Consider the following 22,558-nt stretch of genomic DNA (forward strand, 5'->3'; position numbering starts at 1 on the left):
CACACTGATCCCTCCCCCGAACCCCCTTAAGACCCTGGAGCGGATTTGCCCGTTGGAAAGACTGAAAAGGAAGCAGCCCAGTTCGGAGGTCGTTTTTTCTCACCCGCTGGTTTGTTTTCGTCCGGGGGGACTGCTGTATGTTTACTTTCTAACGTTATTGAAAGCATGCAGATTTCCCCATTAATGCTTGAAATCGTATGTTTATTTGGTGGCTTGATGGGATTGCCGATAGCACCGGAGCGGGGACGTGGGGCCTTCGCGTGCGTAATGATTGCTGGAGGTGATTTAAGAGTCCCCAGGGCTGCGCCATAAAGCCGCCGCTGCTGAGGCGGAACCGGCAAGTTCGCCTGGTCCAGGGGGGTGCCCGGTGCAGGATCCGTCAGGTGGATGGGAGCGTTGCCACTCGAACCAGTCTCAACATCCACGAATACATATATTTTTAGGACAAAAAAAAAAAAAAGTCCTCCCTAGCTAGGAGGTTAAGTGTTCCGCTCCTCCATAGGTAAATAACGGGTGAAAAGAAAAAAGAAAAAGCTTCGCAACACCAACCAACACACACAAAGGGTGTGAGAGCGAGAGAGAGGCCAGGGCTGGCGCTCAGAAGGTTCTGTTCGGTGGGGTTCCACCGCGGGTTACGTCTTTATGTGGGTAAATAAAGATTAAAGAACCATTAAGAATGTAGATATAGAACTAACAAGACCCTAAAAGGCAATCAAGCAGCCAGTCTAATGCCTTATCTCACTGGTTGCTCTGGGGTTGTTTTACAACTAGGAATTAAAATCTGAAAAGGAAGTTTTCAGCGGCTCTGGCCAAATATTGATTAAGTAGCTGTTTGTTGATGCCATTGTGGCGCATTAAAAGGCCCGGATTGCGGCCCCTCACTGGCCATCTTCTATTGTGAGGGATTCTTAACCACCGAGATCAAAGCGGGATCACTTCAACTTATCTGTCTTGGAAAATCCTCTTTTTCCTCTGAAACCTCTAAGGAGGATTGGCCAAATTCTCTTTCAGAAATAGGAACCGAAACCAGTACATGTCGTGGTTTTACAGAGAAGAAATTCGTGGGGTGTTTTTAATTATCCTATGGTGATTTCTTGTTTAGAACTTTGGTTACGATGGGGAATGTATCATCAAATAATTTTTTTTTTTTGGGAGGTGGTGGGAGGCATGGAAGCTACTGTCTGCATGTGCATACATTTCTAAACATGGGAGTTTCACTGAAGTTGCCTTCCCCGCTGAGTTGATGGAAAGGAAAGATGTCAGAGTTTTGCATAAATCTAAGTAGGGAATAATTAAATACACAGGACACGGAGAGTTATGTTGACTACATTTCTCTACTTGTGTTTCCATGGTTTTTGTGTTTATAGACTGTTAGATGTGTCTCGTGCATATTTTTAAACTCCCTATAATGAAGTAGATGTGTTTGTGTGTATAGTTTGTGCATCACTGGAGTTTATTTGTAAGTTGGTCACTAGGAATGATGCTGGCAGTAAACTCTATCCAGTTGCACAAATTAAAGGTTTATTTTCCTGTGGATTATACTTCTAGACTCATCAGGATCTGAGGTAACAGCACGGCACTCAGCACTGCTGTAGAATGCTAGGAATGATTTTACGATTTTTGTTGTTGATTATTAGAAGAGCAATTAAAAACTTTTTGGATAAAGAAATTCAATGTACTTGGAAAGACTTTTCTATTAATATGGGAGCTAAAATTCCTGCAAGGGCTTTTTTGGAAACACCACCTCTGTGCTTACTTAATTTGCGAATTCCAGTGAATCACTCTAAGTGAGTTTATTAAATGTATGCCAGATTCAGGCTTTGGGTACTCAGCTGTGCATCATGGGTCTGCCTGCGTGTGGGAGTTCTAGGATCTTCTTCACTGATTATGCTCATGTCAGCACTAAGTAATTGTGCATACGGTTTTATTTGTATTTCACTTTATTTTCTACTCTTTCTATTCATTCTTTAATAAGTTGTATTTTGACTCATCTCTAACTCATCTCTATTAAGTCAGACTCATTAGTGGATATTTTAAAAATATTTTCTATTATTATCTTCCAGTTAATGGATCATCTACCAATGCTCAGACGTTCTTTGAGACACTCCCCAGCATGGCAATGTAGAGCAAAGAGCAGCTGCCTGAAATAGGTTAAGCTGGAAGTTCGAGTAATCTGTTATGATTACCTTCTCCTGGGTCCAGAGGCAGTATTAGGCAGTTCTTTGTTGTATATTCCACACGTACATGTATATTGCATATACATACACAGTTAAAGTGACTTTTCTCTTGACACGCTTGGATGCCAGGCTATGTGTTCCTGTACTGCCCGGGGACAGCAGAATTGAGCTCTAAGTTTGGCCTGATCTCAGTACCAAGACAGAATTACTGGTTTTAGAACCAGTTTATGTCCATTATATCTTAATAATGATGGGGGAAAATAAAACTTTGATATCATGGCTCAAAAAAATAAAATAAAAAAATTGCCTGCCTTTAGCTGGGGGGACTGTGATCAGGGAAAGTGAAAGGGAATTTCAGAAGTTGCCAATCTCTTGGAAGATGCACACCAAAGATTTTCTCATCCTGTTCATGCCAGTCTCTGGTAGAGCATGGCTCTGCATTGCAGGGTTGGGTTAAGCACTGAGCTCCAACAGTGTTGTGCTTTTGCTGGAATCTGGATATGGATACCTCTCCCCACAAATTATCTGACTAGGATTATGCTCCCAAATGAACAGAAGTTATTTCATTTCCAGTTTGTAACTGGAATGTGCTCAGTTATCAACATGTCTGTTAACATTATAAAACATCTGCTTAATAAAGATGAGTTAGAAACTTTGCCATTACCAATGGGAGATATGAAAACCATGGAAACTATTTGTTGAAGACACTTGCAGAATACTAAGTTTTATGAATTCTTACCTTTAATGTCTATCTCCTTTTTTCCTGATAAATCATTTCTGCTATGGAAGTGGCCACTTCTCTTTAAAAACAAAATTGTATTTTAATAAAGGGCAATGGTATAAAATTTAGAGTTTCATTGGAGGCACATTTCTCCTAGAAAGAAAAGTCTTGAGAAAAGTCTTGCCTTATACATTACCTATAGCAAACTTTGTAGCATTTAATTTTTTGCTGCAGGATTTTAAGCAAATAACAACAACCACAAAGAACCTTTTTTTGGGGGGGGGGCTGAAGCGACTTGATCAAAGTAGTTTGAGTTTTCATGCTCTTGTTAGTGCAGTGATTGGGAAATGAATCTTCCCCCATATAACAAATCAGAACTCATGACAGGCAGCGACAAACTAGTGTATATTTGTCTCTCTAAACCCATTCAGTGATTTGCTGATTCTTATGTACTTTTCTTTGGCCATATTTAGTGCATCGACAACAGTTTATTATTATGAATTCTCAATTTGAGCAGTTAATTTCTCACTCATCCTGGATCTAATTCCAGTGACCAAAATAGCTGACCAAAAAAAATGCTTTGTGAGAAGAATGACAGGCTCTTGTTGGCTGACCAGTATAGGATTAAGTGAGAGGAAATAGCACTGATTTTCAGCATTTAAAAGTTTCCAGGATCACATCGAAACTTCAAATAGTTTAGTTTTATGGAGGCTTAAATGTAAATTTTCAAAAATGTTATAAGTGGATGGTAGGTTTATGGAAACAACTGCTGAATTTAATGTACTTTTCCTTATGTCATTAGATGGAAACATAAGTAAGTTAGGGTAGACTTATGTGAAAGGACAGTTATTACTGTGCATTTTATATTACAACATGGAGTTGCGCTAGTTTTTGTGACTTTCATAGTAAATGCGTACATAGTCACATACAAATTTGCATTTTTAACAGCCTATATTTGTAGGCTTGTGATATTTATAGGTACTGAAATATGTTAAAAATATAACCACCTAGCCTTATTATTATTATTTGCAAACCCTAGTGCAAAGCATAATTTACCCAGTCAACAGGCACTTATGAGGGTATTAATATTCTTTAAAAGAACACACTTTATTTTTAAACAATTAAAGACTCATAGAGTCTATCTCCAAACATGTATTTTAAAATTCTTATTTTCAATATATATTTTATTTAAAATTGTTATCTATTAATTTGAGAAAGAGAGAGAGAGAGAGAACGAACTATGGATTTGTTGTTCCACTTATTTATGTATTCATTGGTTGGTTTTTGTATGTGCCCTGCCTCGGGATCAAACCTGAAACCTTGGTGTATCAGAACAATGTTCTAACCAACTGAGCTACCCAGCCAGAATTTCTCCTAATATTTAAATATATTATTATGGTTAAGAAAATCTTGCCCAAAGGGTGTGTGCATGTGTGTATCTCTCAATTACCATGACTGAGATTAACCTGAACTAAAGAAAATTAATTGGTCCAATTCATTTTATTATAAGAAAAACAACAGGCTTCTTCTTTCTGAATCCCTGCTTGACCAATTCCCTGAGAGAAGTTCTCTAAAGCAACTGAGTGTTTCTTGTGTGCTCGGACTTAAACATGCCTTGCCTAGGAGAGCACAGGCAAGTGATATGTTCTTGACCAACAATTTTGCTTTAAAATTGGCACCAAGCGCACTTCAGATGTGACCCCTTGAACTTCAGTGTGGACACCTGTAAGGTGGGCACATCAGAACAACTTCCCAGGGTGATATGAGGATAAAACGAGAAGGTGCAAGTGATGTGCAAATTACACCTGTCCTGGGAAAACTCAAAATCTTGGGGGAAAAGAACCTCTGAACATGCAGAAAGCGACCTGATTACTGGCAGATGGGCTCTGCCCAAGGGCAGATCCAAGCTGAATCCAGGGCTTAGGAGCAACAATGAAGACCAACACACAGGCCCCGCAAAATCCACCCACTTTCACTGAGTCAAAAAAAAAAAAAAAAAAAGAGTTTATATACAACCATTTAATGTAATAGATCTTATTGATTTAATAGATATGAAAAATAATACAATTCTAAAACCATTCACTGAGATGTCAAAAGATATTTTTAAAGAACTTTTTATCCTAGTTCTAGGCAGAGCACTTTTCTCCCTGAGATGAACCTGGCTTTTAAAAACTCCCCCAAATCAACCTCATTATTTTCTTTTACACAAGTTCTCCCTCCCTCCCCACCCCCACAATCAGAGATTGACAAACAAGTAGTCTTTTGAGAAAAAAGTTTCATATGGACTTATGAAATCCTGCCACAATCTTGGCTTTGGGGAATTTTTCGGTATCATTTCTCATTATGTCCCTTCTTCAGCCTCCTTCACTGTTCTTTAATGTCCTCACAGCTCCCCACATGACATAGTGTGTGTTTTCTGTGTGTGCATGATTCTTCCTAATCCCCCTCCTTTAAAATTTGAGTTCAGAAATCTTAAGGAAATTTTCCAATTTGTTAAGCCGGGGGATCCATTTCAATGACCTTTGCATTCGGGTTCCCTCTATCCAGTTTCAATGGGGTATCTGTATTATTGGGGTACCAGGAGAGGACGAAAGAAAGAGCTTGGCTTTGGAGGGTTGGAGAGCCCCTGTCCCGTGCCCACCCCTGCTTTTCCCGCCGGAGCAGTTTGCCCGTGCAGCCACTGGAGGAAGGGAAGGTTGTTTTCTTATCCCCACATGCACTGCTCTGACCTGCCTCCGAAATAGGTCAGGCTGGGGCACAGCCAGTTTATGCAGCTGTTGTGGCTTAGGCGTCACAGCAGGCGGCCCGGGCCCCTTGGCCAGCCGGCCCCCGGTGAAAGGATAAAAATTCGCTGGCAAGTCCTCGGGCCTTCCTTCTGGACTGTGCTGGCCCCTGAAGGCTTTTAGATTCAAGGGGACTCCTGGATTATGGGGGCCAACTCTCAGCCCTGAAAGGGAAGCGTTCTTGATCCCAGGATGGCTCTCTTGTCTGTCCAAACATTCAAGTGAAGTACATGCTTTGTCAGATTTCATTTTAAACCATGTTTATTTTTGACTGCATAAGACATTCACTTTGTACATAATTCAAAAGCTATAAGATGGTGTACAGGGACAAGTTTTCTTCCATCGGTGTCTCCCCATCTCGGCTCTCTTTCTAGAGTGGCCATAAATAATCAAGCTCGTTTCCCTCTCTCCCTTTAAAAATATTTTCTTCTCCCCTTTTGCACAATGGTAGTCTCCGTGGAAACTGTTTTGTGCCTTTTTCCCCCCACCTTCCACTTGAGATTAAGTCTCAGCGATTACTCCATACAGGAGTCGGATGGTCTCCTCAGCCTGTTTGTATAGCTGCATAGTACTCTGTCTAATGGCAAGCAATGATTTCTTTAACAACATCAAGCTGTTTCCAACCTAACAGCACCATTTGGCACATGTGTGCGTTTATTTGTGAAATAATTCCTCCTTGGGAGGGACAAAGGGAATGGCATTTGTAATTTTGATAGCTCTGGTGGATTCGGGTTCTGTGTTGGGAACAAATGGTGGAGGCATGCCTGGTGAGCCTGGGGTGGGAGTGTGTTTGCCTGTGGTCACTTGGGCAGGAGAAAGAGACACCTTTCTCTGCCCCTGCTGTGTATAGAAGCATAGTGTGTGAAATTTTTCCTTCGGAAGATGTTCTACCAACAGTGACTGCCTTCTGCAGAATCCTCTAATAGTCACCTATTTCTGGAAAAACTATGGATAGTTTTAGTATAACAACGTAGAGGCAACGTGTTCTGATTACTTAGTTACAAGAGAGAAATTGTCTTTCAGGGTCACCAGGTTTGATCCAGTGAGAATCCTAAAACGTGGTCTTGCATTTCTAATTTTTGACAAGTGCTGGCCCGCTGCTCTAGAGCTTTCTTGAGTTTGGTAAAGGTTGATTTTGAATTTGATGAACTTTTGAGGGGTACTGTAGGCATTCCCTTTGGAGCACAAAAGACTATTTATGTCCTTGCACATACCTTGCCTCCCTCAAATCATTTCTGCCTATTTTTTCTTAAATCTGATGCTTGGGAATTCGGTCGTTGGTGCTGCAGACTACCTGGCTTTTTAAGCTGGAAGTTCGAGTCTGTGAAACGAGCCAGGAAGAACTGTGCTCCAACCACAGAGAAAAACAACCCACTCCAAACCCTCCTGAGAAAGCTAGAGATGCGAGCGCCGATAGCAAAAGGTTTTGAGTCATTCCTTCTTAGGAATGAGCCTTTCAGAAATAGGAGAATAAGTCAGGGGCTACAGATTTATTTTTGAAAGTAAAAATCTTGATTTGGTTTTAAGAACAAACAGAAAAATGAAAGCAGGTCTTTTTTTTCTGGACCGTTCTGGCTGCCGGGCGGGCCCCAGAGCAGGTCGCAGGCGGGAGGCAGGAGGCAAGAGGCAGTTCTAACGCTAGAACTTTGGTTTGTGCTCAGACGGGAGACAGTGGTTCTCTAACAGCCCCCCCCGCCCCCCCCACTTGCTTGTGGAAATCTGAAGGAGAATGTAAACAGACCTGGCATTTAGACCAGCTGCAAAGAGCTGAGAGGAATTAAATACAGCCCCCTCCCCCGGCCCCCACAGCTCTGTGCATAATTTGGATTGAATCAGGCCCATAATTTGCACCATCTGATTACTACCTGCAGAAGTATGCGGCTGTCCACATAGGAAGGAGGGTGCAGGGAGAGTCAATCCCAATGAGAAAAACATTGATTTGTCCGTCAGGTGCCTGTGATGTTCTCCACAGAAATGTAGAGCATGGAAACTCAATGGTTTGCAGGCCCGGAAGTGCAAGCAAACTCAATTCTGTGGCACGTTGTCACCGTGCTGTCACCCACACAGGTAAAGGGAAGTAGCAAGCACAGGCCTTCTCCTGACTCGATGTCGGAGAGCAGGGAACTTGGAGGGAAAGCTGCCCTTTCTCTCCTAGATTGGCAACTTTTCCAAATAAGAAGGGACCCATGAACGCATCGGGCAGAAATGCTTCACGTTCCATTCATTGCAAGATCCCCGAGCAAACGGGATCTCAGTGTCTGGATTTGTTGGTTATATTTTGGAAAAATTTTGGAGCTTCTCAGAGCCTTTCAGAGCATTTGTAAAGGGGACTGGGGGCCCTTCCACTTCAGAAAGTCGAGCATACCAATGGGGGTCTCCTCACAGCGCCTCGGGGAAGCCGGCAGAGCAGGACATGCTTCGGGCAGCTCTCCAGCGTGGAAGCTCTCCAGGTGGTGGACTCGCTTGTCTTCTGTGCAGACAGGGCACATCCGGGGCTTGTGTGGGCGCGACACACATTTATCAGGGGGCAGTAGGAAGTCGACTTCTACAGTTTCTCACCAGAAGCCAACGTCTGCTTGTGGTCACTGGCCCTGCCAAGCTCTGAATGCTTGCTGAATTTCTGTCTGAAAGAAGAGGGCACACGGAGGACCGGGCCCTTGGCATCAAGTTAGAACTGCAGAGCCAGGCTGTGAGCGCAGAGGCGGGATGGAGGGGTGGAGGTGGGATGGGGCAGGCAAAGCCCCCATCGTTGGGGGATCAGCTCCTGGTAGAAGGCCAGGGTGGACCCCCAAAGCCTGGCCTACGTTGGGTTCATCTTCTGGGCTTTTCTCAGTGACCTTCTGGGGCTTGACGCCTCTCTGTCTACTCCTTGCCGGAGGAAAATGTCAGCTGGGCCTCTCAGGGAGTTCCTGAGCATAAAACCACTCGGTCGCTGGAAAGGCCACCTCGTCTGGTTTGCACAGAGCCTCGCTGTGAGTGGGCAGCAGAGAGTGGGGACCTATAGATCTTCTGTAGGTCAAAGCAAAGGCCCCATTACTGGCCACACCCTTGTGCCTTGCTGTCCTTGGGAGGAAACTTGAAACTAAGCCCCAGCAGAGGCTTCTGTTCCTATTGGGGCCCAAGCATGTACCCTGGGAAGATAAGGAGAGTAACCATGTCCTTATTACAAAATAGCAACGGGATTAGAGAACCGGATTTGGTCTGATTCTTTGTTTGCTGGCTGACTTTTGTCATTTTATTGAATTACTATAATTTAATGTTTCTAGCTCAAGCTAACGATTTCCCCTGAAATGAATCCTTTCTGTTATTATTTTTTAAAATGCAAAACCCAAATTAAATTCATTAGGAGGGACAATGACAATCTTTTACATTCAAATTTATGGTTCTTGGAAAATCCTTTTGGCGAAACTTTAGGAAAAATAGAAAGAACTGTCACTCACGCTGTAGTTTATAGGAAATGATGTTACCAGAACAAGTTTGGGCTTTTTTATAGGGATGTTTGAAAATCTACCTCCAGTCCTCCTCCCCCAAACTGTTTGAAAGTGCCACCCCCCCTCTCCGCTTTCCTTTCACAAAGGTGACCTTATGTTAAAAGAGGGAGGTCAATCTTGAATGTTGACCCCCTATCCTTTTCTGTTCCCACCTTCCCCCCACCCCTCATCTAGCTTCCATCTGGCTCACCTTCCTCTTGCGCACCCCAGCTCCACACACAGATATAACATTGAGCTCTATCTCATTCTCATTGTGACTCAAACAGTTACCCTCCCAAAAGGACCCTGGGAGCTGACAGCTTAGTAAGAAAAATGAATCCCTATTGCAGAATTCCAGTATCTGTGTAGCCAAGGTTTCTGGTGGGGGCAATGGATAGTTTCTCCTGTCCCCACCCCCAGATGATGCCCCAGAGGATTGTATTTTCCCTGTGAACAGGCTGACTGGTTCTGTGATGAGGGAGCTCCTTGCTGGCTTGATCTGCATGGTACTCCATTGAGCTACCCGGAAGGAGGTGGGACCTAGGGCATCCTCAACCAAAGGCCTGGGCTTGTGTTCTTTGGGCTTCTTGGCAAAGAGCAGGCCCAGAAGAAAGACATGAAGGGTCTGGTGTGACCTAGAACCAGCAGATGGGGAGGGCTGTGTGGGGCACATTTTGCCTCAGAGCTCAAAACCCTCCCTAGGAACAAATGTCTGATCTGAATTCTTAGCTTCTAGTGGCCCCTGAACAGTTGTCAGAGGTCAGAAGAAGTGAGGCTGCCCTCCTTGAGAGGACCAGGGACAATTGGCATCTGTAGTGGATCCATAGGGAGGGCTTCTGGAAGGCCAGACTCTGGACTCTCAGGGCTGGGGCTGGGAGAGCCTCAGAAACGTACTGCCATGGAGGACGTAAGCCACGAGGGTCCCAGTGGAACAGCTGGGATTTATTCCATCTGTGACCTATGGGACTGGGAAACAGCTCGTGATGTCTGTGGACAATTGAATGATCTTAGAACCCTGCTCCACCCCAGCGTTGGCACTTAGACTTGATCAGTGTTTTCTAAGCATTAGGTAATGGTGGTGGGCACATCTGGAAGCAGCCCACTTCTTCCCAGACCCACTCAAGTGGAGGAGTCATTGTCAGAGGTGGGCTTACCAGGGAGCAAATGAACCTTAGGCTCCAGGGCCTCTCACCTGTGGGCCCTTGCAGGCTCTGGGAGGGTCCCTGACAGTGTCTTCATGTCATTGGGTTTTGGCAAATGTTGCAAAATTAAGATATGTTGAGGGGCTCCCTAAATTATAAAAGCCTTAGGCCTCTCTCTCTCTCTCTGTCTCTCTGTCTCTCTGTCTCTCTCTCTCTCTCTCTCTCTCTCTCTCTCTCTCTCTCTCTCTCTTTCATTTAGGGTAAAACAGGTAGAAGTGGGTTGAAGTGAACTCCTTATAAAAGGAGTGTGGGCCTAGCACAACCATGTGTGAGAGCAAAATAATAATAATAATAATAATAATAATAATAATAACAATGCTCAGTTACCCTTCATTTGTGCCTTGGACTTAGAATTTCCAGGATGCTTCCTCATTTTTCTGTCTTGTCTTGTGTACTTTGGAGCCAAAGTCTGGGTGTGGCGCAGCAGCCTCAGTTTTGCAGGGAGCTCCCCAGAAGGATCCTGGATCGACCCCTCCCAGAGGATGAGGAACGTCCATCCGTGCACTAGACATGGGAAGGAGGGCAAGACCTTCACATTCATTGGACTTTGTCAAGGTTGCGTCAGGCAATTCTGAGGTGTTTCTTGTAAGTCTCTGAAACTATTACTGCGATCAGGTTGCGTTCCCTCTCTGGACACCATTCTCCCTTCCTCTGCAAAAAGGGAAGCATCAGTGAGGTGAAGGCTACAGTCTCTCCCATCTTGGGCAGGCTGTGAGCCAGGCCACCTTCTGGTTAAGGAAACAGTGGGGCCTCCAGGCAGCGGGGGAATCAGGGCAACAATGGAGTGGCCCTTAGCCCCTTGAGGTCTTAGAAGGTGAGCAACTCCAGTGTTACTTCTGGGAGGAAGTATGCCCTGGTTCTGGAACAGAGAGGGTGGGAACGGGAGCTTGCTGAGCCATTGAACAGGGGAACATACTGGTTTTTCCCTATCCAGGTGGGGAAATGCATGCTTTTTTGGACCTCCTGTCCTAGCTGTGGCTTCCAGATGTGAATGGAAAGGCCTGGGGGTCTTATTTAGAGACCTTTCCCTTAAGTTAGAGTGCTTAAGCAAGACTGTAACATTCTCTCTTTCAAAACATCCGTGCCTAGACATTTTCCCCTGTGCCCAGAGATGAGCACAGGAGTAGCTGATCAAGTCAAAGCTAGAAACTGGGCTGGAGGAGAGAATCAGACAATGGTGCCTTCACTTCATGTGATTCTGCTGACAAACCTTAAATGTAAATCAGCTCCCTCACTAGTAGGTGTAAGAAACTGAATTGGACAAACCATATATATATCCCCCCGAGTTAAAATACACACATATATGTTCACAAATAAGAAAACAATATTTGAATCAATTAAATTGTTCCATGCAAAGCAGAAGTTGTGAGCAAACTTGTAAAGAGTAAAGAGTAAATAATATCAAATCTGAAGACTTTTGTTTTCACCAGGACTTTGCTGAACATTTTAGAAACTTGGAAAGAATGAGAAAAAAATATTTCTTGTTACATTAATAATTCAAGGCAAGCTGTCACAGCCTAGCAAGAGAATATTTAAATATTTTTTCCCTGCACTCTGTACTCTTTTATTTTTGTGGAGAAAAATTCTTTTAAAAATCCACATAGACTTCATATTGAGTTTTTAGGTATATATTCTCAAAACAGACAATGATTCATTCAAATGCTGCAATCCTTAATTGCAAAGATCAAATAATAAATTAACAATGTTAAATGCCTTGTGAGGATTTGTTTTTGTTTGAGGAAATTTTAGAGCATATACATTTTTTATGAATCTAATATCTGTGGCTCAAATTTTGTTGCAGTTTACCTTAAACAAATGGGTTTGTGGAAATGTAAGCAAATACTGCTACAAAATATCTACCACTCTTTTAAAATAGAAGCTGAACATTATAAAAGAAAACATCAGGCAAAGGAACGATACCCCTTTATACAGTCGGAATAATAAGTTTTGCTGTTTATCATATGAAAGAGTTTGTTTCTGTTTTCCTTAGTTATTATCCTGTACTCAGATCAAATGCGTTGCAACTTTGAAGCTTGAATGGCGAATAAAAAGTTTTATTCGATAAGAAAGTCACTACTTGACCTGTAGATTAAAGAAGAAATCTGATCTTAGCTACTATTAGTAAACATTTGAATTTTTGTTGAGTGACTGCATACAAATCAAAACAAATCAAATTATCCACTCCCCTCCCCGTACCCATAAGGAAACCTTTGAGTTTTACTACCACATGAATTGGCTTCCAACAGGTTGGAAGGATTTGAATTTGTGAGTGTTATAGCATAATTTATTTAATGAAGTTTGAATAGCTAGATTACTTTGTGACTTAGAACGACAAGCATTTATAAATGTTCTGCCAAGTTTGGGGTGGCGAGCAGTGCTGGACTTGAGTATTTGATTTCCTCTACTTATTTTGTTTTCATGTTATTTTAGGGAAGTGCTAGTCGAGATTCAAAGAAGAGTTGTTATTCTGTTTAACTATATGAAAACATTAAAACATTTTGGAGAATGCAAAAATACATATGTTTCAGGTTAGAATATTGAGGCATCTTGGATATTTGAATAACATTTCCACTCTCAAGTAGCGAAAGCAGACTTAGTTTTTAACTGCCGTCCTACAGGAGATTATGTTTGCTGGTTAAAGTAATTTGAACACTTTGGAAGAACACTTCAGCTCTCTGGTGGTGAGACAGTTATTGTTTTCCATACTGCTATTAAAAGAGGTGTCCGTTTAAAAATTTATTCGTAGACTACCAGTTTGTATGCATAAAAGAAAATGAAATGAACAAATGCTAAAACTCAACTCCAGAATGACATTCTATCAGGTAATATAATACAATATAGTGTGATATAATACATTCCATTGAAATTATGGATATTAATAATGTTTAAAGGCTTTGTTACACAATTCCTTTTGGATATTTGAGATTGAAAATATCCCTTACGAATTTGGAGAAAATGAAACTGTTGTTATTTGAAAGGAGGAGGGGCTGGCTGGGCAGATCACGTTCTGGGGCGTCCTTATTCCAAACATTCTCCAGCTGCTAAGGTTCTGTACATTTTATTTCACGAGTCCTCTGTGGAGTTGATGTCTCACATTAGGATGAAAAAAGTGATTTTCCTAGAAACCAAGTAAATCCCAAACCCCAAACTCACTTGTGGGGCAGATTATAATTTAGACTTGCTTTTATTCCAGTGATGGGAATTTTCTAAAGAAGGAAATGCATTGAGCAACCAATTAAAAAAAAAATCACAGCAACCACATTGTTATACTGTAGTTGGAATTTTTGGAATTTTATTTTATTATAGTCCCAAGAACTGTCAAATTACCCAAAGGTAACAATGAGTTTCTCAACAGAAAAAGAAAAAATAAAAGAAAAAAAAATAAAAGGAAAAGGAAAAGAAAAATACCCAGAGATGCTGAAACTTACAAAACAATTGTCCCCGCTAAGCTCTGTGCAGCTTAAAAACACAACTGAATATTAATTCTATCGGACCTAGTTGACTTAAAAGCTGGGATGGATCAGGAGCTGATTTTTGGCATTCCTTCATTTTCCCACTCTTTTGTTCACTTGACAAACAGCTTTTGTACACGGGCTTTGCGGCAACCACGGGCGTGATCTCTGAACAATCTGTTTGAGGAGGAAAGGGCTCCTCCAACCAGCAGCCAGAGTTTTAATTACATACGGTTCTTCCTGTCCGTCTCAAGCAGCTGAAGAAATAGCTGTTGGCGGAAAAGTACCAATGAACTTAAGTTCACTGGTGTTAATGCGTAAAGAAACTTCTTGGTGGCTAACACACACACACACACACACACACACACACACACACACACACACGTGAGACCCCGATATTATGATAATGATTCTTTTTAAAGTTAAGGAGAATCACAGTGAAGCGGCATTCCTCTCAGTGGAGCTAGACTCAGTGTGGTGTTATAAGGGACATGTAAGGTTGAAGAAATTATTTTGTTTATTAATTCAGGTTCCATGTCCTGCCAGACTGGCTGGGAGAGAAAGGAAGGAGAGGTGTAACTTCAAGCACACACTGATTTGTTCTTATTACATAACAAAAGTCTATTTCTTTATCATGTTATCATTCAGTTAATAAAAATTAGCTACAATAACAGCATCAACTTAAAAACCCCTCAAAGTCCAGGGGATTTTCTTTCACAATGAACATGAATACTGTTCAGAAATACAAACAGTCAAAGGATAACTTTAGGTCTGAAAGAGAAACCTGGCAAGGGTAATTGAATAAGCCTGGCTCCCTTGACTGTGTCATGGTGAGGGCAGTCAACATGTCATAATTAGGTTTATTGAGGGCCATTCCAACAATCTGCTTCTATTCTTCCTGCCTTATTGTCCACAGCTAGGCAAATAGCCAAGGGACAAAAGGAATCAAGTGCTGACAAAACATGAAAGAGGAAAAAGATTTAGCTGCTTTTATCAAAGAAACTGAGAAGGACTTTGTGTAAATAAAATAAGTGACTGGCCAGCCTGCATTTAGGCAATGCCGTTTTCATTAGAATTAATTCTTGACATATTGGAAGAGTTCCAAGGGAAGGATTTCTACTTCTGACAAGTTTAATTTGTAAATTAAAAACAGTTGGTTAAACATGAGCCTCCATCAACAAAACTTAACCAAAGCCATACACGGGCAAAGACCGAAGCAGGTGAAAAAGAGAATTACTTTGAAAACAAAGTCTTCCCCCAAATTATGCAAATTCTTATTACTTCATAACAAATGTTTCCCGGTGGAGCCTGCAGCAGGATGTCTGCTCCTAGAGGTCTGTTTAGATCACATTTTCTTCCCCCGTGAGCCTCTTCAGTTGACATATTAATACATGTACTCCGGGCTGGTTCTCCCGAGAAGTGGCGGCCAGCTCCGAAGAGGCTGCCTTATGTTTTATTCTGCAAAGTCAAGCTGATACAAGTTTTGGGAGTCTACAGAGTTCAGGACAGCCTGCTCTGCCTCTTCTCCACTGAAGGCGAGTGCTTCTTCCAAGTGTGCTTCTGACTCCTCACCGGGATACCAGGGGAGGCAGCTCTGCAGTGTTTCCTGAGCTGAACCCGAGACCCCAGGTCCATGTTGTCTGGTAGGAGATTGCATGCGACGCCGGCAGTTTGGCGGTTATGACGTGGTGACACAGAGAAAGTGAAAGCCTGCCTGCAGCAGCGAGATCCTCTGGCATCTGGACAAGGCTTCCCCTTCAGCCTGAACAGCTGTTTGTGAGGCTGGGACACCTTTTCTTGTCTCGTTTTTTGCAGCTTGCAGACTGAGTTTCCCAGAGGGGTCTTTTCCATGGGCCTGAGTTTCAGAGCACCTTTTTTTTTTTTTTTTCATGTTGCAAATTGGACGATGGCTAGAGAAAAGAATGCTCTCTGGAAGGATTTGTCCCTTGGGAATATAAACTGTATTTGCATATCAAATGCCCCTTAGTTCTATTGAGCGTTACATAGGAAATAAGAAACCTATTGCTCGGGTAGCATCAGTGGCTAGGCTGTTTAGATTTTATTTTATTTTAGTATGTTTTTAGAAAATCACTTCTTCAGGTCCTTTTTATTAATTTGATTTTGTTGTTGTTCGCTTATTTATGCATTTGTGTGCCCTGACTGGGAATCGAACCCACAACCTTCTTGGTGTATCGGATGACACTCCAACCAACTGAGCTACTAGGCCAAGGCCGGGCTGTTTAGATTTTAACACTTAACATTGCTTCACCCGGCATTAAGGTACATTAGAGATTTACATTACCTTCTTCCTTGGCACCTGAAATGAAAGTGAAAACAAATTTTCTCACCTCAAAGCATCATATTATCCTATCAGACAGTGGGTGTGAAAAGCACTTTTGGAAGTGTAAAGCCCTAGACAAATGCAAGATATAATCACTGGGGTCAGCATCAGATTATTGCTGTGTTTGAACGGTGTTTCTCAATGGCTGTATTCATATGACGGCCCCTTCTGGGGAAGCACTGGAGCATTTGGTGCAGACACTTTTCTTGTGGCTCATTAAGCTGGAATTGCAGTGCCTCGAAGTTTATGCCACTTGTGGATTTTGGTAAAGAAACCACAGCACATTGGGCTGCCCAAACCTAGCTCTGCAACCAGATACAAGTGTGGTTTTTGAAAGGTGTGGCAGCAGAAATACTTTGCTTTTTGTCCCAGGCCATTCTCCAATGAGCTGTGTGACCAAAGGAAGTTCAGTAGCCATGCTGATCTGGATTCCTCTGCGTGGGGGGCGGGGGGTGGGCGGGATAAATCTTGCTCCAGTCCCTCAGAGAATTCTGTCTCACTGGCTCTGAAGACATTCAAGGCTCTCAACAAATATAAAGTCTTATTTACTTTTGATCTGCTCATGGCTTTTGCAGTCACTGAAACAAGACTGGATAGCTGATCGATTGGTCTTAATACTCTCTCAGATTAAGAGGACTTAAAGTGGATCTTCCTGTGGTTAGAGCAACATACACTGAAATGATTCTGTATCCAGGACATATGGGACCTCGTTGCCAGGATGACATTGCTTTATTGCAAAGCAGCTCACTGGGCATATCTAGTAGAAGAGTGTGGTATGAGAGAAGCTGCTTTTAAGGGTTTGGATCTGGGCAAAATAAGTCTTTTGATTTCCACATTGTTCTGATGCCTGTTGGCTCATTTCACGGGTTGGAAGGCCCAGAGGGCCAGGAAGGACTTGCTCTGGAAGGGCTTTGGGATTTATGCAGACTGGCTGACTCTCTGACATTTATTCGCTGCCCTTTTTTTCACTCTGTTTTGGCAACCATGAACCAGATGGACAAGCTCATGGAAAACAGGGCCAGTGAAGAGAGCATGCTTTTGATTTCTTCAAAGATAAGGCAGAACTTCTCTCTTTTGAAACATTGGGGGCGATTTTGTGTGCACGAATTCAAAGCTGGCCACTCACTTCTGGAGCCCGATGGAAACCCTTGAACAAGGACCTTCCTTGTGACATCACGGAGAGTAACATAAGCCCTGTTTACCAAGGCATCCACCAAAGCAAGGTCCAGGCGATGGTCCCAATGTTATGTCTACCAGAGGCCAACCATCCACTTTGTAGCCGGGCAGCCGGGATGCTATCTGAGCTCTGGCTAAGATGATAATTCATCAGGACTGAAAGCCTTTCTTAATCACCAACCTCTCCAAAAGCAGGATGAGGGACGGGGGAAACATGGCTTACTATTTCACTCTGTAATCACTTATGATTTGAGCTCTATTTTTACCTTACTCTGACCTCTGGGGCTGTGGGTGTACTCATTCTGTGGTTTCAGCTACAGTCTTACAAGGGGACAAATGATGACAGAGCCACTACACAGGGATTTTTTTTTTTTTTTCTGGGAGAAATGGGAAATATGGCCTACATGTGGAGATAGAGAGAAAGATAGGAAGATGTGTTTATAGTTTTAGGCTCAACCTAAATTCTCAGCACTGCAAAGAGTTAGCGACACATCAATAATTTAAGCAGAAATATTCACATCAAAAGGTATCACGTCTTGAACGCTGGGACCTTTTTGGTGACAGTTACATTTTGCCCCTGCATCTTAAAAACCATCCCATTTTTTTTCCTCTGGTTTACCCCTGGCATAAAATTTCAGACTGAAAATACTTGCTCTCAGGCGCATTGTTGAACTCCGTCCTCAGATTTTTTAATGTTAAAATATGCGTTTAGAAATGGTGAATGAGTTTGCTCATAGAGGGCAGCTCTTTTTTTTTTTCTTCAAGGAAAGTGTAAGAGGGGGATGTGCTCACAGATTTGGCCCTATTATTTATTCTATGCTGTCTCTGTTTGTAGCCTTTTTTTTTTTTTTTTTTTTTAAATTTTGTTTACTCTTGTTTGTTTGAACTAATCACTACTTAGGGAAAAGTCCTCTCAGGACTGTCTCCCCTTCCGAAGCCTTCAGCCCGGGTGACCATTCAGGCATAAAAACGTGCTTATCTGCAAATGAATGGCAGCTCTTTGCTTCATTAAAGCCCCTTTCTCTTTTGGCACTCGCATTGTGACCCTTTGATATTAATTCAAAGGGCAATTAAAGAATGCGGCCCATCTTTGAAGTGAGGCATTCAGGGCAAGGGTAAGGATGAACCTGGGCCTCTGATGGACTGTGTGTATTCAACAGGCCTTTTCAAGGCAGTTTGAAGTGAGTCAAAGAAAATGGGCAGGAGAAGGTCAAAGAGAAAAAAGGGGCTAAAGAAACAGTCTGTATTTGTTCGGAGTATTAGCCAAGCAAACTGCAAATAGCAACAAAATGAAACAGTTAATAGAGCAGCCAGACAGAGCCATGTCAATCACTTAACTTGAACAGCGTTAGGCCTTCGGAGGCTCCCTCCACTGTGTTCCCTAATTATCTTGGGAAAGGCAGTAACTGGAAGTAATGGCATTGTATTTCTTTCTGCTTACTGCCCAGAAAAAGGTGATAAATACTCACTGCTCCGTAATTATGCAACATATATACATAAAGGAGGAGGAGGAGGGTCGGGGTGGGGGTGGGGTGGGGTGGGGGGCGGGGGCTGCATTGAAGTTGAGTTCCTAGTAAAAGGACCAAGTATGGCACAAATATGGCATTTTCAAACATTAGCATGCTGGAGGATCCCTTAACTCGATTCATCTGGAGCTGGCTGAAATATGCATGATTTTTCTTAACAACCCTTAAAGACAAACATGTTTGCCCATCTAGGAAAGTTCTTTTTTTTTTTTTTTTTTTGAAAAACATCAGCCTGCAAAAGCTGTGCTTGAATAATATGGAGGATTTGGCCAGAAGTCCCCTCTGCAGAGGAGATTCGGAATGAAGGCGGCCACTGGGCTCCTTGCGGTCCCCATTGTGCTTGGCTGTTGACACAGCCTTGGAGGGGGGGGGGGGGGGAGAGGTAACAGCCTTGGGGGGTGGGGGGAGGTGGCTGGGAGTTATAGACCTAGAGGGGTGAAGGGAGGAGGTGGGACAGGGGGGCTGGTTGGAGGCTGGAGAGTTTGGGATTCCACTTTTATTGGTCATTATAAAAAACAACAAAAGGACAAGATCAACCCAGCACTTCTTTTGAAAGTGTGAGCAGATTTAAAAAGAGATTTCCCAACTGTCCCAGGGGAACTAGGTGAGCGAGGGGAACACCCCAGGCACCCACGGGAATGTCTGCAGATAGGTCGACAGAGCAGAAACCCGTGGATTTTAAAGAAGCCCTTGAGGACTCTGTTCTGATTATTCACAACATGGGCTGTTGCAGATTTTTTCTTTGATGTCACTTTTGTGCATAATGGGTTTTGTTTGGAGGAACAGTGATAAATCTGAAGGATCTGTTATGCAGCTTTTTGACAAACTGTTCCAGAATGTAGCTATTAATATAAAAGTCTCTGCCTTTGTAAAAAGTGCATATTAAACCAAGTCTTCAATTGCTCTGCCTGTTAGCACAGCAACCATACCCTGGCACTGGAAAACTTTCTTTTCTTAAAAAAAAAAAATCCTGATTTTTTTGGGGGGAGAGAGGGGAGGCTCAATAGGGTGAATTGTATATAAAATTAGAGAAACAAATTATATAGTTAATTTTTAAACATATTGAGAACTTCAGCTAGTTAGTATGAGAGAGTCCATAAATTCTCTCTCCTGTCCTGCTGATGGCTGTGACAGGAAAATGTTTGTGGAGCCACAAGACATTTCTGCCACAGAAACAGTCAACAGAGCAGTAGCTGCTTAAACACCAGGAACCCACTATGTGACTTTGTAAACTTCCTTAGGCATCTTGGGAGAAAAGTGCCGCAAAATATCCCAAGTAATAAAAAATATATAATTTAATAATAATTGTTAACAAAGGGAAAATAGGCAGTAGAAATAGAACAAACTAGGACATTTTCACCGATAGTAACCATGCAACTTTAGAAAGAGGACATTTCTTTTTTCTTGGTAATTTTGAAAAGTTGTTTCACTTTAGCTTTAAAAAATACAAAGCTCATATTGACGTCCTTTTTTTTTAGGATGACCACCAATCAGTGTCCGAAAATCTTAGGGAATGTCCATGACCTCAAAATACTGACACATTGCTGTGACTTCCAGATCAAAAGCAACTGAAGGGGAAAGAACCCAGGGCTCTTGCTTTTCACTGCACCCTTCCCTCTCCTTCTGGGTGATTTGCAAAGTTCCACCAACTCTTACCTTTCCTAGCATCTTTTTTTCTTACTCTCTTTCCCGCATAAACCTCATTTGTTTGTTGCGAACAGTACAGATGAAGAACTGTTTGTTTTTCCTTTACGTTTTCCGTTTCAACTTTGCCCACCTACCTGAGCTATCAGAATCCCGCAGCAGCTCTAGGTGAGGCTATGGTTCTGAAGTCAAGGTCAGTTTTACCATTTGCTCTGCCTGGACCTTGGGCAATTTGGATTGAAGGGTCTGGATTTAGTGGTAGTTAGTACACTTGTACATGCAGGTTCGATGCCACATGTTTGCATAGGTTTACAAAGTGAACCCACTTCTAAGCTGCTCCTAGAGGTGCATGAAGAATCCCTGGAACCTGTCTGATCTTTAGGACCTCATGGTTTCGGTGGTTCTCAAAAATCAGGATTTATAATCAGCCCATTCAAGGGCCGGATAGATGACGACAAAGCAACAATCTAATTGTACTTCCTATTTTATAGTTAAGGACAGAAGTTTGGAGAGGCTGAGTAACACGGCTTGTGAAAGGCAGAGCATGGCTGGGAATCCAGGTTTGCCTGACTCCACAATTTGAACTCTTGACTGTCACACGGTGTAACCGTTTCATAGCTTCTGGGGAGACAAGTGGCATTAAGAAAGTATTTAGGCTGAAACCGGTTTGGCTCAGTGAATAGAGCCTCAGCCTGCGGACGGAAAGGTCCCAGGTTCGATTCCGTTCAAGGGCACATACCTTGGTTGCAGGCACATCTCTAGTAGGGGGTGTGCAGGAGGCAGCTGATCGATGTTTCTCTCTCATCGATGTTTCTAACTCTCTATTTCTCTCCCTTCCTCTCAGTAAAAAATCAATAACAAATATATTAAAAAAAAAGTATTTAGGAGGGAACCTATCTTCCTCCTAAATTATTATATAGTAAAAGTGTTCCTAGTGCCTGTGCAGCTGGTAGGCCTATGAAAATGAGACCAATAATACTATTTACCTTATAAAAAGGGGATAAAAATTAGATGAGAGAATCCACCAGGGCACAAGTGCCCCTCAATAATCACCAGGTATTCTCCTTGTTAAACTTATCTGTGGGGTGTGGTCCTAAGGTGGGCTTCCCAGGAAGCTAATAAAGCATAAATCTAGGGCTTTTATGTGCACAAACCCCTGAGAATGCTGGGAGTTCACTGAGTGCTGTAGAATGTTCTAGATGAGGAAACCAGGACGCAATCAGGGTGTTTCTATGTGAGTATTCCTAATAAGTAGCCTCAAGAGATGCACATAAAAGAGAGTACCAGTAACTTGCTGTCACTTTCTTCCCGTTCTAAACAAATATTCACTTTGTACCTGGATTTTGCACTTCTCAATTTATATTCGTTTTAAAAGAGAGGATCGTCCCCCCCCCCCCCCCCCCCCCGTCCCTCCCTCCATGTCAGCTACTGGCAACTGCCAACACTTAGAATGACTGGGAAAGCATAGAACATGGGAACAGGAATTCTTTGTAAAAAAAAAAAAAAAAAGCGTAACAGAACTTATATGAATAAGGAGAGACTAGAATTTGCTCAGAAATCAATTCAGACTATTAGGAGAAACACACCAGTCTGCACAAGCCAACTATACTTGAATCGAATGGCTACTCTGTGCCAGCTACTGGAGAGAATCACGATGAATAAGATACGCCCTCTCCTCCCCAGGGGCCTATAGTCTGGGGGAAAGGTGGTCACATGAGCAAATATGTGGATCTAATATGTGGAAGTGTTTTTAAAAGTCCAGGGCACTGTGGGAATGCAGGGGAAGGTCATCTGGTCAGGGAGGAGAAGGTCTCAGAGTGAGAGGAGAGGGTGCCTGGGAGTTGGCCAGCACAAGGAAGACTAACGAGGCAAGGCAATATATGCAGAGGGAACAGCATGGGCCAAGCACGGAGCAGTGGAGCACACAGTGTTTGTGGAAGTGGGCAAACAGCTGAAGACAACAGGGTGTCTTGCCATATGTTTTGCCAGAGTGGCTCAGTCTTTTAAGACAAAATAAGCCTTCCCCCATCTCTCTTATGTTCTGTTAAAAATGAACAAGCAATATA

General features: G+C 42.7%; 1 protein-coding gene across 3 annotated transcripts in view; it reads left to right on the forward strand.

The window, feature by feature from the left end:
• The window catches only part of PAX3 (paired box 3), a 91,942-nt gene that overhangs the window by 8,597 nt on the left and 60,787 nt on the right, over window positions 1–22,558 (forward strand). The window contains exon 5 of one of the 3 annotated variants that reach the window (XM_084891399.1): window positions 1,549–1,637. The exons of the other annotated variants lie outside the window; for them this stretch is intronic. Coding sequence (XP_084747525.1) covers window positions 1,549–1,595 — 47 coding nt within the window. The 3' untranslated portion in view covers window positions 1,596–1,637. Of the gene's footprint in view, window positions 1–1,548; window positions 1,638–22,558 lie in introns of those variants that run through there. 3 annotated transcript variants of the gene reach the window in all.

This window comes from Pipistrellus hanaki, assembly GCF_964339955.1.
Source record: "Pipistrellus hanaki genome assembly, chromosome: 8".
In the NCBI taxonomy this organism is placed as follows: domain Eukaryota; kingdom Metazoa; phylum Chordata; class Mammalia; order Chiroptera; family Vespertilionidae; genus Pipistrellus; species Pipistrellus hanaki.